This window comes from Oncorhynchus mykiss, chromosome 16 (assembly GCF_013265735.2).
Source record: "Oncorhynchus mykiss isolate Arlee chromosome 16, USDA_OmykA_1.1, whole genome shotgun sequence".
NCBI lineage: Eukaryota > Metazoa > Chordata > Actinopteri > Salmoniformes > Salmonidae > Oncorhynchus > Oncorhynchus mykiss.
In genome coordinates this window covers 23,053,614-23,070,510 of record NC_048580.1, presented here as the reverse complement: position 1 = coordinate 23,070,510, position 16,897 = coordinate 23,053,614, and the positions used below count along the sequence as shown (strand labels likewise).

The following is a 16,897-nucleotide window of genomic DNA, read 5'->3' as shown; positions in this document are numbered from 1 at the left end:
TTATTAGGCCCTAATCTATGGATTTCACATGACTGGGCAGAGGCTCGCCTACTTGGGAGCCAGGCCCAGCCAATCAGAATGAGGCTTTCCCCACAAAAGGACTTAATTACAGACATAAATACTCCTCAGTTTCATCAGCTGTCCGGGTGGCTGGTCCCAGACTATCATGCAGGTGAAGAAACCGGATGTGGAGGTGCTGGGCTGGCGTGGTTACACGTGGTCTGTTACAGTTGGACTTCTCTAAAACTAAATTCTCTAAAACTATGTTGGAGGCGGTTTATGGTAGAGAAATGAACATTAAATAATCTGATAACAGCTCTGGTGGACATGTGTAACAAAACTGTACATTTTAGAGTGGTCGTTTATTGTCCACAGCACAAGGTACACCTGTGTAATGATCATGCTGTTTAATCAGTTTATTGATATGCCACACCTGTCAGGTGGATGGATTATCTTGGCAAAGGAGAAGTGCTCACTAACAGGGATGTAAACACATTTGCGCAAAATATTTGAGAGAAATGCATATGGAACATTTCTGGGATCTTTTATTTCAGCATATGAAACATGGGACCAACATTTTCCATGTTGTGTTTATATTTGGGTTCAGTATAGTTGAAGTATCTTACGACCATCAAGCAAAACATAATGCAATCTTAATTCTAACTATAACCACTGCCACTAATTATGTTTTTAATGTAGGCCTACATGACAGTTCACAAAATCAGAAGTAGTATATGTGTGCGGAACGGAAGGTTGTCAATGAGTCAAAAAACAATTGAATTCCTTCATCTGATTGTCTGTAGCCTATAAGGCCATATAACAAGGGTGCATATTTGACATATTTGTTTATAATATTGATTTTTTTACATCTAGGCCTACATTTAGAAACCAACAGAGGGGTGTTTTATAAAACAAAATAACATAGTATGGGCTATAATCAGTCCTGAACATTCAGACAAATCAAATGCAGGTAATTTTAAAAACATCCAATGGCGTCAGAGACACAAACACATGAACGCTCATGCTGCAATGCGTGCACATGCACACACACGTACAAACATACGCGTACAAACACACACCCACTTAACAAAAAAAAGTACGCCAAAAAGAGATGACAGAAAAACAGACAGAGGCAAACATACAAAGAGGTCTTAATAACACTGAAAGACATATCAAAATGTTTTGCTTTCCTCGTGGATAACATTAATGATCCAAGGATGTTGAGGGATCATTAACGAGGTGGGACCTTCAGAGCTGCATCCACCTCCTCCTCTGGGCAGAGGACATGCCATTGGGCAACTGGACGTCTGGGATTGGCCAACATTTCGGACCAATGTTTGAGACCAACTCCTGTGGCACCGTAACCCATGAAGGTCTTCCCGATTGCATCGTTGCTCCCAAGCTTGTCGTAGTCATACACTGTTATGACGACCTGCACTTTCTGAATAAGAAACACAGAAGATACATTGAAACACTTACTATACTTCCAGACTACTGACCGGGTACTCTGCAACTACATATGGATTGATAAGGCAAAGATGCAATACCTGAATCTGCTCGAAGGGAATCTCAAAGCTGAAGCTCTCATTGAAGTAAGGGTTGAGTGTGTTCTTCTTGACAGTTGTCTTCTTCTTCTTGATTCGTTTCCCATTGTGCTGCAGAACAATCTTCACAAATGGATCTGAGGGAAGGGGGGATGAGAAGGGAGCAAGCCAATTTGTCAATGTTTTTTGGTAGACTTTGATCAGACAAAGCTGCAGTAGACTCACGAGGGCCGATTTTTTACACATATGTCATTGGATGAATCTGCAATCGTGTGAACTGAAAACGTTGCTGATACATTTGCGAGGCCGCACAACCTTAGAGGGAATGAGAGAAGACCACTATTTGTTGAGAGATTTAAAATCACCTGATAAGCCACCAACATCCATCTTCTTTAGGTTCTTGGCCTCCATGATGTTGATAGTGAGTTTGCCAGCAGTAGGTACGTAGCGCAAGGAGATGCAGACATCACCCAGTTTCTCTGCCTTGCAAGTGCACACCGGAACAACATGGTGTTAAACCACCAGCCAGAATCGGATCAAATAAGGAGGAATCTATTACATTAGGTTGTGATCTATCCATCATGCAAATGTGAGGGTGACTGGATGGATGACCAACGGGTTAGTAATACCACATTACATCATACCTCTTCTTTTTCACTGTTCTCCAGGTCCCTCCAACATTGCATTGGTTGTCCCAGATCCACACTGTTCATGGGGATCTTTATCTCCCCAATCACATCATGCTTGGAGAAACGGTCAAAGTCGAAGACCTGCAACACCAGGATCTTCCCTCCCAACTCCGTGTACGGGATCTTGGAGGAAAGGCAGGGGCATCAGTCACAAGTGCATGTCTGGCCAACTGATGCTCCTCGATAGAGAGAGATTTATTAAAAAACAGCATTGGTTAGTGCAGTTCTTAATAGGTATATCAATGTTCGGCGGTTTTCCGGAATTGATCAAAAACAGTTCAATGTAAAATAATAATTATACAATTAAACTTAACATGCCAACATATAAATACATATAACTAACAATTCCAGACAAACAAATGAAAACATGCATTGACAGGAGACAAGTAAAAATGCATTCTTAATTCTGCATTTTTAAAGTTGTTCGGGGATACCTTGACGGACGGCAATCAGAGTACGAGAGACAAACTACGAAGGGGAGCACGGACATGGGCTCGACTTCTGCCCACGTGAACTCAGAGACCAACAAGTGATACATCATCAACAACCTGGAACACCAACCACAAGCTGCTACAGAGACAGAAAACAAACAAACAGACCCAGACATGAGACAAACAAACAAAACCACAAGGCCAAGACACCACGTAAACCTTGAAGATGAAGGTCTCGTTGAAAACCGGGCACAGGTTCTTGCGCTGGACCTTAGTTTCATGCTTCTTCTTTTTGTCTGGGAGCAGGTAGACTTTTACATAGGGGTCTGAGGTACCCCCCATATCCATGGCAGCTAGATCCTGAGCCTGGAGGATACCCACTATAAGCTTTGGAGAGAGAAGACCAAAAGGATGAGTCAGGATGATCAGGTGAAGATTAAATCGCCCAGAGGTTCAAGACATTTCTCCCAGAAAGTCTCAATTTCAGACATGGTTGATATTAAAACCTTATTGAACATATATAAAGTAACAGTCAAAAGTTTGGACACACCTACTCATTCCAGGGTTTTTCTTTATTTTTACTATTTTCTACATTGTAGAATAATAGTGAAGACATCAAAACTTTGAAATAACCTATGGAATCATGTAGTCACCAAAAAAAGTGTTAAACAAATCTAAATATATTTTATATTTGAGATTCTTCACATGTGGAGATCATCCGTTCACCAACTCTGCGTCTCACAAAGACACGGCGGTTGGAACAAAAAATATCAAATTTAGACTCATCAGACCAAAGGACAAATTTCCACTGGTCTAATGTCCATTGCTCGTGTTTCTTGGCCCAAGCAAATATCTTCTTCTTATTGATATCCTTTAGTAGTGGTTTCTTTGCAGCAATTCGACCATGAAGGCCTGATTCACGCAGTCTCCTCTGAACAGTTGATGGTGAGATGTGTCTGTTACTTGAACTCGGTGAAACATTTATTTGGGCTGCAATTTCTGAGGCCGGTAACTCTAATGAACTTATCCTCTGCAGAAGAGGTAACTCTGTGCCACGACTTCCGCTGAAGTCGGTCCCTCTCCTAGTTCGGGCGGCGTTTGGCGGTCAACGTCATTTTCCATTGGTTTTGTCTCGTCTTCCCTCACACCTGGTTTCAATTCCATCAATTACATGTTGTGTATTTAACCCTCTGTTAGTGCTTGTGTACGCTATGCTGGTGAATACCAGGTTTTGTTTGACCCACTCATTTATTGTTCTGTTTACGGTGGTTTTAGTGTTTATTAAACGACACTGTTGTAAATCAGTTTTCGCTCTCCTGCGCCTGACTTCTCTGCCGCCAGTACGCACACCGTTACACTCTGGGTCTTCCTTTCCTATGGTGGTCCTCATGAGAGCCAGTTTCATCATAGTGCTTGATAGTTTTCGCGACTGCACTTAAAGAAACTTTCAAAGTTCTTGACATTTTCCGCATTGACTGACCTTCATGTCTTAAAGTAATGATGGACTGTCGTTTCTCTTTGCTTATTTGAGTTTTTCTAGCCATAATATGGATTTGGTCTTTTACCAAATAGGGCTAGCTTCTATATACTACCCCCACCTTCTCACAGCACAACTGATTGGCTCAAACACATTAAGAAGGAATGAAATTCCACATATTAACTTTAAACAAGGTACACCTGTTAATTGAAATGCATTCCATGTGACTACCTCATGAAGCTGTCTTCAAGGCAAAGGGTGGCTACTTTGAAGAATCTCAAATGTAAAATATATTTTTATTTGTTTAACACTTTTTTGGTTACTACATGATTCCATATGTGTGAGAGACGCAGAGTTGGTAAACGGATGATCTCCACATGTGTGGTTCCCACCGTGAAGCATGGAGGAGGAGGAGGAGGTGAGATGGTGCTTTGCTGGTGACACTGTCTGTGATTTATATAGAATTCAAGGCACACTTAACCAGCATGGCTACCACAGCATTCTGCAGCGATACGCCATCCCATCTGGTTTGCGCTTAGTGGGACTAGTATTTATTTTTCAATAGGAAAATGACCCAAAACACACCTCCAGGCTGTGTAAGGGCTATTTGACCAAGTAGGAGAGTGATGGAGTGCGGCATCAGATGACCAGGCCTCCACAATCACCTGACCTCAACCCAATTGAGATGGTTTGGGAGGAGTTGGACTGCAGAGTGAAGGAAAAGCAGCCAACAAGTGCTCAGCATATGTGGGAACTCCTTCAAGACTGTTGGAAAAGCAATCCTCATGAAGCTGGTCGAGAGAATACTAAGAGTGTGAACTGCTGTCATCAAGGCAAAGTGTGGCTATTTTGAAGAATCTCAAATATAAAATATATTTTGATTTGTTTAACACTTTTTAGGTTATTACATGATTCCGTATGTTATTTCATAGTTTTAATGTCTTCACTATTATTCTACAATGTAAAAATGAAGAAAAACCCTGGAATAAGTAGGTGTGACCAAACTTTTGAGTGGTACTGTATATATAATCAGGGTTGGGTGGGTTACTTTCTAAATGTAATCCTTTACAGTTATTAGTTACCTGTCAAAAATTGTAATCAGTAACGTAACTTTTGGATTACCCAAAGTCTATCAGAATTCCAGTCATTCCAATATACATTATACCCCTTGATCTTCAAGAATAGGACTTATGGAAGTATAGGTTAGCCAAATTATGTTACCGGAGCATGACCCTAAAACTAAGGATTTATTAGCCAGCCCTACTCTGTTGTTTATGATTTTGTTGTCATGGAGGACAGATTGGGCTCATTGATTCAAGTTGAAAATGAAATGCTGTGCTCATGGAATGGCATGCTATTTACATGTGAAGAATGAATGCCACATGCTACATTTTCTATAGGTCTATTGTTTATCTTTTTGTTGATGACATTTTGATATCTTGATAATATGCAGCTGTTTAAAGGGCAAATCCACAGATGAAACAATACTGTCGCCCCGCCTCTGTTTTGGTAAAAAGCTGAGGGATGGGCCTGGAGAAATGTAACCACTCTCAGATTAATAGACAGGGCTCTGGATGCAAGGACGGATCATCCATGATATGAAAAGGATTGTTTTAACCATGTTATGAGGCTACACAGTGTTTGTTTACATTTACAATGTTTACAAACATTGGAATAAAACAAGTTCATATTTTGGGTTCTCATGGAGTGTGACAGCTAAACTAAGCTCATGAGGCATTTATAAGTTATATTCTTCAAGAATCAATGGATATATATATATACATATATATTTAATTTATAAGTCCAAAAATGGCTGTAGCAAATACAGATTGCCCATTTAAGTCTATCAGAAGTGTGCAAGTTTGAGCATGTGTCCATTAGGCCTATGGATGATTATTTTTTATCAGTATATATTCCATTGAGCAATAAAAGCATCACTTTTATTCCATAGGCTTGATTCGCACTATGCAGCTGTTGCAAGGTCACATTTTTCACTGGCTGTCCACTGGTTTCAAAAACAATGATTGATAGGCAGCTTAAACTTCTTGAATTCAACCATTATTGGGTTCAAATACACATTTACATTTGTGAACAGCAAGGCGAAAACAAAATTTAATTTGCGCCTTTTTTCAATGCTGATTGTGTCAAAGATTTCTTTTCCGCAAACATCCTTTCTGAATTTAAAAGTACTCCTCTAAGTAATCATCTAGTGTTTCAAAAGTATCTGTAATCTGATTACAATTTTTTGTCTGGTAACGTAACGGAGTAGTTACCGTTTTTTGTAATCCCTTAAATTGTAATCCCCACCCCCCTCCTCCATGTGTTCTGTGCACTGCTGCTACTCGCTGTTTATTATCTATGTATAGTCACTTCACCCCTACCTACATGTACAAATTATCCCAACTAACCTGTACCCCCGCACACTGACTCGGTACCGGTACCCCCTGTATATAGCCTCGTTATTGTTATTTTACTGTGTTACTTTGTATTTTTTTTAACTTTAGTTTATTTGGTAAATATTTTCTTAACAGTTCTTGAACTACAATGTTGGTTAAGGGCTTGTAAGTAAACATTTCACAGTAAGGTTTATACTTGTATTTGACGCATGTGACAAATAAAGTTTGATTTGATGTAAAAGATTACATGTAATCCGTTACTCCCCAACCCTGTATATAATATACACACACTACATGGCCAAAAGTATGAGGTCACCTGCTCATTGAACATCTCATTCCAAAATTATGGGCATTAATATGGAGTCCTTTGCTGCAATAGCAGCCTCCACTCTTCTGGGAAGGCTTTCCACTAGATGTTGGATCATTGCTGCAGGGACTTGCTTCCATTCAGCCACGAGAGCATTAGTGAGGTCGGGCACTGATGTTGGGCGATTAGGCCTGGCTCGCAGTCGCCGTTCCAATTCATCCAAAAGGTGTTTGATGGGGTTGAGGTCACGGATCTGCAGGCCAGTCAAGTTCTTCCACACCGATCTTGACAAACCATTTCTGTATGGTCCTCGCTTTGTGCACGGGGGCATTGTCATGCTGAAACAGGAAAAGGCCTTCCCCAAACTGTTGCCACAAAGTTTTAAGCACAGAATTGTCTAGAATGTCATTGTATGCTGTAGCGTTAAGATTTCCCTTCACTAGAACTAAGGGGCCTAGCCTGAACCGTGAAAAACATCCCCAAACCATTATTCATCCTCCACCAAGCTTTACAGTTGGCACTATGCATTCGGACAGGTAGCATTCTCCTGGCATCTGCCAAACCCAGATTCGTCCGTCAGACTGCCAGCTGATGAAGCGTGATTGATCACTCCAGAGAACACGTTTCCACTGCTCCAGAGTCCAATAGCGGTGAGCTTTACACCACTCCAGCCAACGTTTGGCATTGTGCATGGTGATCTTTTGCAGCTGATCGGCCATGGAAACCCAATTCATGAAGCCCCTGACAACAGTTATTGTGCTGACGTTGCTTCCAGAGGCCGTTTGGAACTCGGTAGTGAGTGTTGCAACCGAGAACAGACAATTTTTACGAGCTCGCGCATCAGCACTTGTCGGGTCCCATTCTGTGAGCTTGTGTGGCGTACCACTTCGTGGCTGTGCCGTTGTTGCTCCTAGACATTTCCACTTCACAATAACAGCACTTACAGTTGATCGGGGCAGCTCTAGCAGGGCAGAAATTTGACGAACTGACTTGTTGGAAAGGTGGCATCATATGACAGTACCACGTTGAAAGTCACTGAGCTCTTCAGTAAGGCCATTCTACAGCCAGTGTTTGTCTATGGAGATTGCATGGCTGTGTGCTCGATTTTATACACGTGTCAGCAAGTGTATAGGCTGAAATAGTCGATTCCACTAATTTGAAGGGATGTCCACCTACTTAACTAATGTCACACACCAGTTAGGTTAGTATTTTGCTGTTTTACATCTTTGCTAAGTGTATGTACTGATTGTAAGTTGCTCTGGAGAATAGCATCTGCTTCAGTAAATAACAGAATTGGAACAAAAGTGCTGTGCTGTCATATATAAGGCACTGTGTTTTGCTCAGTCATGAGACATAGCAAGACTATCCAGGAATGGGAATTCCACAAAAAATGTAAGTAATTGTCTGAGGATGGTGCTGGACCATCTGAGGTAAAAAGAAAAGGGGACTGTTTGATGGAAAAAGCTTTAAATAGAGGTTCAAATCCAGGCCATGTGACATGATTGCGCAAAACGCAGGGCGCTAGTCATACAGTATTAGTACAGGGGCCTCTTTTATCGTACCATACAACAAGAGGACTTGGCACTACCTGGGCATCTGTGAAGTTGTAGTCCAAGGAGAACTCCAGTTTCCCCAGCTTCTCCTGCTCCTTCTCCTCTCCTTCCCCTTCTTTCTTATCCCCTTCTTCCTGAATAATAGAGCACAGACACATATTTTCTGTTTTTGTTTGATACTGCATGTCACTGTCTATGTTCCTCACGTCCATGGGAAATGTGTGTGTTTCATCTCTTCCCCATCTTTCCCCCGTATCCATCTCACCTTATCGCCACCCTCTCCTCCCCCTTCGTTGTCTGCCTTCCTCCGGCGGCCAGCCTTCCTCTCCCTCACTTTCTTTGTTTTTTTCTTTTTCCCAAAGCATTTTTTGAAGAGGCAGAAGGTGCAGCATCCTACCAACACCAGCACCACCACGACGATGGCCCCAACTGCCCACATAGGGACTACAGAAGAAAGAGGCAATACAATTTTACACCTAATGACGTACTGTCTATCTTAACATATGACAAACTATACCAAGATACTTGAAACGGGGAGGGAAGCATAAAATATACCGGGACAAGTTGGAAGTCTATTCTTTCACCTCTAACGCGCTCGATGTTGACTAGTGGATCCCGTCTGAATAAAGGACGAGGTTTGTTACTGACAGCGAAAAACACATCTTAAAGGAAAACATAATTGCTATAGACTTTGATGGGGTTGTAATGTCACAATGTACACAGGAGAAGGGAGGCTGTACCAATATACAGTTGCGGTCAAATATTTGTGGCACCGTTGCACGATTCACTATTTCTTCTCAAATAAGTTGAAATTTAAAAATAAAATTTAAAAAACGTTGGTGTATTTGTTTGATTTACATCTACACAGGAACAACATCAAAACTGACATATTGACTTTTCTCAACGAGGTAAAAAAATAAAAAATGTCCTGGGCTAAATTATGAAAAATTCAAATTAATTTGATTGGAGGCAAGTCATTCTTGTTTACGGTGTAATTTATGTCACCTGTGGTAAGTTGTAGGTGCCTACAGGGTAACAATAGTCATTCAAGCAGTTTTGAAAGACTAAACAGAAATTTCTTCTCCATTGCACTCCATGATAAAGTGCAGAGGTGCCAATATATTTGTCCGCAACTGTAGGTATATTCAAAGTAAATACACATGGAGAATGAAAATGTTATTACTTCTTTGAATCATTCCTGTGAGAAAAGAGGAATGATATTATAAAAGGAAGATGATGAAGAGACATTGTGGATTCCGTGTTCCATTCCATAGTTCTAACATCTGTCATGGCTTATATGTACGGTCCTATAGCTCTTATTCTATTTTTGTCACCAACTCTCACTCAGTCCCTCCACCCCAAACAATCCACGAGAGATTTAAATTGCCACATCAGGATCAGGACCCAAGCAGATTTCAACCTTCCACGATAGCTACAGAGATGACATAAAAGTTAGGAAAACAGCATCTGTGTAGTCCTCAGTCTTGTCCAATTCCATCTGCATGCCAGGAACTACTTACGTGGCAGATGGCCAATCTCATTCATGAACTTGTTCTTCATGTGGTCATAGTTGTGGTGGCCGGGGTGGTGTGCTGGAGGGACGTGGGCAGCTGGCTCCTCTACTTGCTCTGGCTCTTTTTCATGTTCAGGTTCTGGTTCTGCCGGTTCCGCAGCCCGACGGGTCCGGAACTGCACACTGGCCATCCTCATTCCAGCTGATAAATAGCAGGTACAGGGCAAGGAAGCATAGGGTTAATTGGCCCCAAACAAATTCTTGTTGACCAGGCCATGTTGACACAGATAATGATGATTGATAGAATAAGATCATTCGTTGTCTCATGTGTTTATATGATCGTATGGATAGTTCTGAACATTCAGGTTTCTAGTTGCAGTGTGTGAATTCCAGTAGGCTAAACGTGTATGTTTTATCCAAAAGTGTGTGAGCGTCACCTCCTTCAGAGAGCACCGAACAATAAACCAGAAGCTCAACCAGGCTGACCTTAATCCCTCTTCCTCTCATCCCACCCCTCCCCATAACCCACCATGTCGCCCCCCCCTCTCACTCCCCTTCACTCCCTCTCTCGCCATATCTATCTATCCCTCTATCTATCTATCCCTCTATCGCTCTCTCTCTCTGCTGACACTTAACTGGATTACTACACTATTAATCCAAAATCCCAGACCCCCGATGCTTAACTAAGAGGTGGTTTACCCCCCTCCCATTCCCCGCCCTCCCAAGCCACAGTCCCAGCATCTCCTACCCTCTCTCTCATAACTGGCACTGGTTTCAGGAGTAGTGGGTCTATATCTAGTAATTTCAGAAGATAATGTCCAATGGAATGTACTGTGAAGGGAAAGCTCAATCACCAGCTTAACATAACATTTCCTTGGCTTGTCCATCCTCCTTCCTTACAATTCTGCCTATTTCTAGACCATCTTTAAAATGCAATAGATGCATCTAGCGCTTCACCATGAATACATATGAAAATGGAAATTTGAGGAAGATAAAAAAAAATATTAAGATTATACAGCTGTACAGCTAATGGTGATTGCTTCATGAAAGCACGCCTTCCTCCACCAAACTTTACAGTTGGCACTATGCATTAAGGCAGATAGCATTCTCCTGGCATCTGCCAAACCCAGATTCGTCCGTCGGATTGCACTTCGTCCGTCGGACTGCACTCGTTTCCATTGCTCCAAGGTCCAATGGCGGCGAGCTGTACACCTCTCTAGCCGACGCTTGGCATTGCGCATTGTGATCTAAGGCTTGTGTGCGGTTGCTTGGCTATGGAAACCCATTTTGTGAAGCTCCCGACGAACACTTCTGCTGACATTGCTTCCAGAAGCGGTTTGGAACTCAGTAGTGAGTGTTAGAAAATAAAATGTTATTTGTCACATGCGCCGAATACAACAGGTCTTACAGTGAAATGCTTACTTACAAGCCCTTAGCCAACAATGCAGTTTAAGAAAAACAAGTGTTAAGCAAAACATTTAAAATAAAAGTAACAAATAAAGCGAAATAAAGTAAAATAACAAAAGCGAGGCTATATACAGGGGGTACCGGTACAGTGTCAAATGTGCACTGGTTGGTCAAGGTAATTGAGGTAATATGTAGATGCAGGTTGAGTTAAAGTGACTATTCATAGATAATAAACAGAGAGTAGCAGCAGGGGGGGGCAATGCAAAAAGTCTGAGTAGCCATTTGATTAGCTGTCCAGGAGTCTTATGGCTGAGCAGTTGCCATACCAGTGATGCAACCAGTTCTCGATGGTGCAGATGTAGAACTTTTTGAGGAACTGAGGAGCCATGCCAAATCTATTCAGTCTCCTGAGGGGGAATAGGCTGTGTCATGCCCTCTTCACGACTGTCTTGGTGTGTTTGGACCATGATAGTTTGTTGGTGACACCTAGCAACTTGAAGCTCTCAACCTGCTCCACTACAGCCCGTCAATGAGAATGGGGGCGTGCTAGTCCACAATCATCTCCTTTGTCTTGATCACGCTGAGAGAGAGGTTGTTGTCCTGGCACCACACGGCCATGTCTCTAACCTCCACCCTATAGGCTATAGGTCTCATCGTTGTCGGTGATCAGTGTCATCGGCAAACTTAATAATGGTGTTGGAGTCGTGCCTGACCGTGCAGTCATGAGTGAACAGGGAGTACAGGAGGGGACTGAGCACGCATCCCTGAGGGCCCCCCATGTTGAGGATCAGCGTGGCGGATCTGTTGTTACCTGAAAAACTCCACGGTCCTTAACGATTACAAGCATACCCATAACATGATGCAGCCACCACTATGATTGAAAATATGGAGTGTTCAGTAATGTGCTGTAATGGATTTGCCACAAACATAACACGTTGTATTCAGGACAAAAATGTAATTGCTTTGCCACATTTTTTGCAGTATTACTTCAGCATTTTGTTGCAAACAGGATGCATATTTTGGAATATTTTTACTGTACAGGCCTTCTTTTCACTCTTTCAATTAAGTTAGTATTGTGGAGTAACTTGAATGTTGTTGATCCATCCTTAGTTTTTTCATATCACAGCCATTAAACTCTGTAACTGTTTTAAGGTCGCCAATGGACTCAAGTTGAAATCCCTGAGTGGTTGCCTTCCTTTCCTGTAACTGAGTTAGGAAGGAGGCCTGTATCTTTGCAGTGACTTGGCGTATTGATACACCATCTAAAGTGTAATGAATAACTTCACCATGCTTAAAACAATATTCAATGTCTGCTTTTTTTTTACCCACCCACTAATAGTTGCCTTTCTTTGAGAGGCATTTGAAACCTCCCTGGTCTTTGTGGTTGAATCGGTGTTTAAAATTCACTGAGGGACCTTACAGATAATTGTATGTATGGGGTACAGACATTAGGTAGTCATTCAAAAAATCATATTAGACACTATTATTTCACTCAGAGTGAGTCCATGCAACTTATTATATGAATTGTGAATCAAATATTTACTTCAGAAAGTATTTAGGCTTGCTCTAACAAAGGGGTTGAATACTTATTGACTCAAGACCTTTCAGATTTTCATTTGTAATTGATTTGTGAACATTTCTTAAAACCTAATTCCATTTACAAATTATGGGGTATTGTGTGTCGGCCAGTGACAAAATATCTCAATTTAATTATTTTTCAATTCAGGCTGTAACACAACAAAATGTGGAAAAAAGTCAAGGGGGTGTGAGTACTTTCTGAAGGCAATGTACCTCTTTATTTAGGTTGATGGTATGACGTTGAAACAATGACATTCATTCAAACAAAACATTTTACTATCTACATTGAAACAAGGTAAAAAATAAAATGTCTAATCAAATATGGAATTAATCTTCTTTTCAACCACCCCAATATATTATACACTGAGTGTACGAAACATTAGGAACACCTGCTCTGTCCATGACAGACTGACCAGATGAAGCCAGGTGAAAGCTATGATCCCTTATTGATGTCACTTGTTAAAATCACTTCAATCACTGTAGCTGAAGGGGCGGAGACAGGTTAAAGAAGGATTTTTAAGCCTTAAAATAAATATATATGTTTCTGCGTGGAATTTCCTACATCATTTTAAACAAATACATAGTTATGATTTTTATGTTGAAATTAGATTGATGAAACAACCTGTTAGTCATGTTAAGTCATTGTATTTAAGTTACATTTTTACCCAAATGTCAATGTTTACAACGCTGGTTGAAAAGAGATGAGAACAGTACTGATGACTTTTTACAAATCCATGTTGGTTCCACGTCACAAATGGCTATGAAACAACATTGATTCAATAAGTGTGTTCCCAGTGGGAAAAGCAATTCTCATCTATGCAACTGTTAACAATTCTTAGTGAGCTTCAAGAGATTTCAGATGATGATTATGAAATGAAATCGCATTGGGCTTACCTGTTAATATTTTCCCCTCTGTCTTTTATATCATCAATTTGGAATAAACCACTTTTGTGTCAAAATGGCCCTTGGGAACCCTCACACACCCATCGTTCCTTCCTTCGTGAATATTCCAGTGACTATTATGCCTGTCAGCTTGCCCCCTGCCCCCATCCCCCCTCCCTTCTAAGCTAAAGCGCTGTCAAATCACTAAAGCAGCCCTTGACGTTAATCTCGCTCTCCCCCACCCTCCCTATAGGGGTATGTCAACAACACATCTGTTGCTCTATCTCTTGGTTTAAATTGAAATTCCATAAGAGCAACAGTCGTAGCCTTTTATTTAACTTCCCTCACTTTGTAGGGAGATCAAACTCATTGATCAGTCTGTGGTTCTCGCCGTGAGAGTGGAAAAGTGCCTGTTCGATCATTAGATTGAAGTGGTGGTTTTGTTTATCCATCAAAGCTGAGATTGAAGTGCATCCCTCATCTCCCTCCACTAATCCTCAGGACATAGCTATCCTCTCAGTCAATCATCTATCTGGGGAGTACTTTCATTGAGAGTGGATAGTTCATCCATTTTAGAGTACAGAAAACACTCATTCAAAGGAATCTGACAATGAGTGAATATCGTAAAATAAGAAACCACACAAATGTTTATTTTCGCCCCCTCTGAATCTGGCATGTTGGAGCACCAATGGAAACAAATTGAAATGGGGAACATTCTAATTTAGGAGTTGGACTCAAAATGATTAATTCAATTTTTACGATCCATTAGATTTATATGATCATTAAAACAAATATTGTAAAAATGAATACATATTTCCAACTTCATCTGCTTCACTGTGGGCACTGGGAGAGATACTCATTCACCACCTAAGTCCCTCTCAGCTATTAATCTTAATAAACCCATGTCTTTGGTCATTATTTAAGCACATTCGTTTTTGGGGTCTTTGTTATGGGTGGGGTCCTACACCCGCAGAAGACCATTGCCTCCCTTTAGTAGTGACTGCATGGAAAATAACACATACAAATACTCCAATGGGTTTCTAATGTAGAGTGAGTCAGAGATCCTCATTTAGTAGAATTCAAATCAACATGATAATGCACTGAAAAATGAAATGGATTTTTCAAAACCCACACCTTCAAATAAACACTGTCAAGTTGGCCATTTGCCAACAAATTTCCCTGAGTTACAAGTTACTTGATTAGCTAAGACACTTACAGTAGAGGCTTTCATACCAAATTGGTTTGGTGGGGTTTTTCCAAACTCTGGTGCATTTACCTCCTTAGTTCGGTTCGTTTGGACTGGTGTGAACACTATCTGCACTCGGCAGCGCATTAAACAACGCTATGAGGATCGCTCAAAAAGGGTGGTTTGCTGAAAATAAACGCAGTTGACAGTGAGAGGACGTTTCTTTGTTTGCTGAGTTTGTTAGAATACTGTTCATTGACTACAGCTCAGCATTCAACACCATAGTGCCCACGAAGCTCATCACTAAGCTAAGGACACTGGGACTAAACACCCCCCTCTGCAACTGGATCCTGGACTTCGACGGGCCGCCCCCAGGTGGTAAGGGTAGGTAACAACACGTCTGCCACGCTGATCCTTAACACTGGGGTCCCTCAGGGGTGTGTAATTAGTCCCCTCCTGTACTCGCTGTTCACCCACGATTGCATGGCCAAACACGATTCCAACACCATTATTACGTTTGTTGACGACACAACAGTGGTAGGCCTGATCACCAACAATGATGAGAGCCTATAGAGAGGAGGTCAGAGAACTGGCAGTGTGGTGCCAGGACAACAAATTCTCCCTCAATGTGAGCAAGACAAAGGAGCTGATCGTGGACTACAGGAAAAGGCGGGCCGAACAGGCCCCCATTAACATCGACGGGGCTGTAGTGGAGCGGGTCGAGAGTTTCAAGTTCCTTGGTGTCCACATCACCAACAAACTATCATGGTCCAAACACACCAAGACAGTCGTGAAGAGGGCACAACAAAATATTTTCCCCCTCAGTAGACTGAAAAGATTTGGCATGGGTCCTGTTGATCCTCAAAAAGTTCTACAGATGCACCATCGAGAGGCACTACAGAGGGTAGTGCGTACAGCCCAGTACATCACTGGGGCCAAGCTTCCTGCTATCCAGGACCTATATAATAGGCGGTGTCAGAGGAAAGCCCATAAAATTGTCAGAGACTCCAGTCACCCAAGTCATAGACAGTCTTCTATGCTACCGCACGGCAAGTGGTATCGGAGCGCCAAGTCTAGGACCAAAAGGCTCCTTAACAGCTTCTACCGCCAAGCCATAAGGCTGCTGAACAATTATTCAAATGGCCACCAGACTATTTACATTGACACACCCCAATCCCCCATTTGTTTTGTACACTGCTGCTACTCGCTATTTATTATCTATGCATAGTCACTTCACCCTTACCTACATGTACAAATTACCTCAACTAACCTGTACCCCCTTCCCACTGACAAATTATTTTTTACTTTAGTTTATTTGGTAAATATTTTCTTAACTCTTCTTGAAGTGCACTGTTGGTTAAGGGCTTGTAAGTAAGCATTTCACAGTAAGGTCTACTGTACACTTGTATTCGGCGCATGTGACAAATAAAGTTTGATTTGATACACGTAACATTAGCTAGTGAGCCAGCCAGCTAATGTTAGCTAGCTAGTTAACAGTATGCTTTAACTTGGAGTATTTTGTTTAGACATGTAGCTACAGTAGCTAACTAGCTAAACAATGAACCATAATCCCAATCCATAGAGTATTAGCAATACAAACCAATTGTCATAGCTTTCTGACAAAATTTGAAACCTATAATATCTAAAAATGTAGCTAGACTCTTACCCGTATACATAGATGAACGCTTCACAGCAGACTGCAACCCCTTTCATTAAATAAGACGTCCTGTGTCGTTTCCGTTTTGTTTGTACAGCTTGCTTGGCTCATTGTGTCTAGTCACTCTAGTCACTAGTCTAGTCACTCCATAAGAATCATCAGATCTTTTGCCCTCTCTGTCACTGATGCCATGGTTGCCTTTAGTTTGAAGATGTAATCCGGAGAAACACTTTTGCAGTTCTCAATGATATCTTTCAAAATAGCCTGCAGTGGAAAT

At 41.5% G+C, this 16,897-nt stretch overlaps 1 protein-coding gene across 2 annotated transcripts; it reads right to left on the bottom strand.

Moving 5' to 3' along the window:
- Positions 1–511: 511 nt before the first annotated feature.
- Positions 512–16,654, bottom strand: syt5b (synaptotagmin Vb). 2 transcript variants are annotated; one of them, XM_036946541.1, is made up of 9 exons: positions 16,630–16,654; positions 9,918–10,112; positions 8,663–8,841; positions 8,433–8,531; positions 2,884–3,051; positions 2,189–2,356; positions 1,910–2,027; positions 1,548–1,681; positions 512–1,441 (listed from the first exon to the last, which is right to left on the bottom strand). In XM_036946541.1, the coding sequence occupies exons 1-9, from the start codon at positions 16,637–16,639 to the stop codon at positions 1,232–1,234; spliced, it is 1,281 nt and encodes a 426-aa protein (XP_036802436.1). In that variant the 5' UTR covers positions 16,640–16,654; the 3' UTR covers positions 512–1,231. The 2 variants fall into 2 exon arrangements, with proteins under 2 accessions (XP_036802436.1, XP_021420939.1); XM_021565264.2 differs by lacking the exon at positions 16,630–16,654 and adding an exon at positions 13,790–13,910.
- Between the last annotated feature and the right edge of the window lie 243 nt (positions 16,655–16,897).

Coding starts and splice junctions, on each gene's coding strand:
- syt5b (XM_036946541.1), bottom strand. Junction 8,532..8,662: donor GAGGAGAGGGTGGCGATAAG/GTGAGATGGATA, acceptor TCTATTATTCAG/GAAGAAGGGGATAAGAAAGA. Junction 3,052..8,432: donor ACAACTTCACAGATGCCCAG/GTAGTGCCAAGT, acceptor CTCTCTCCAAAG/CTTATAGTGGGTATCCTCCA.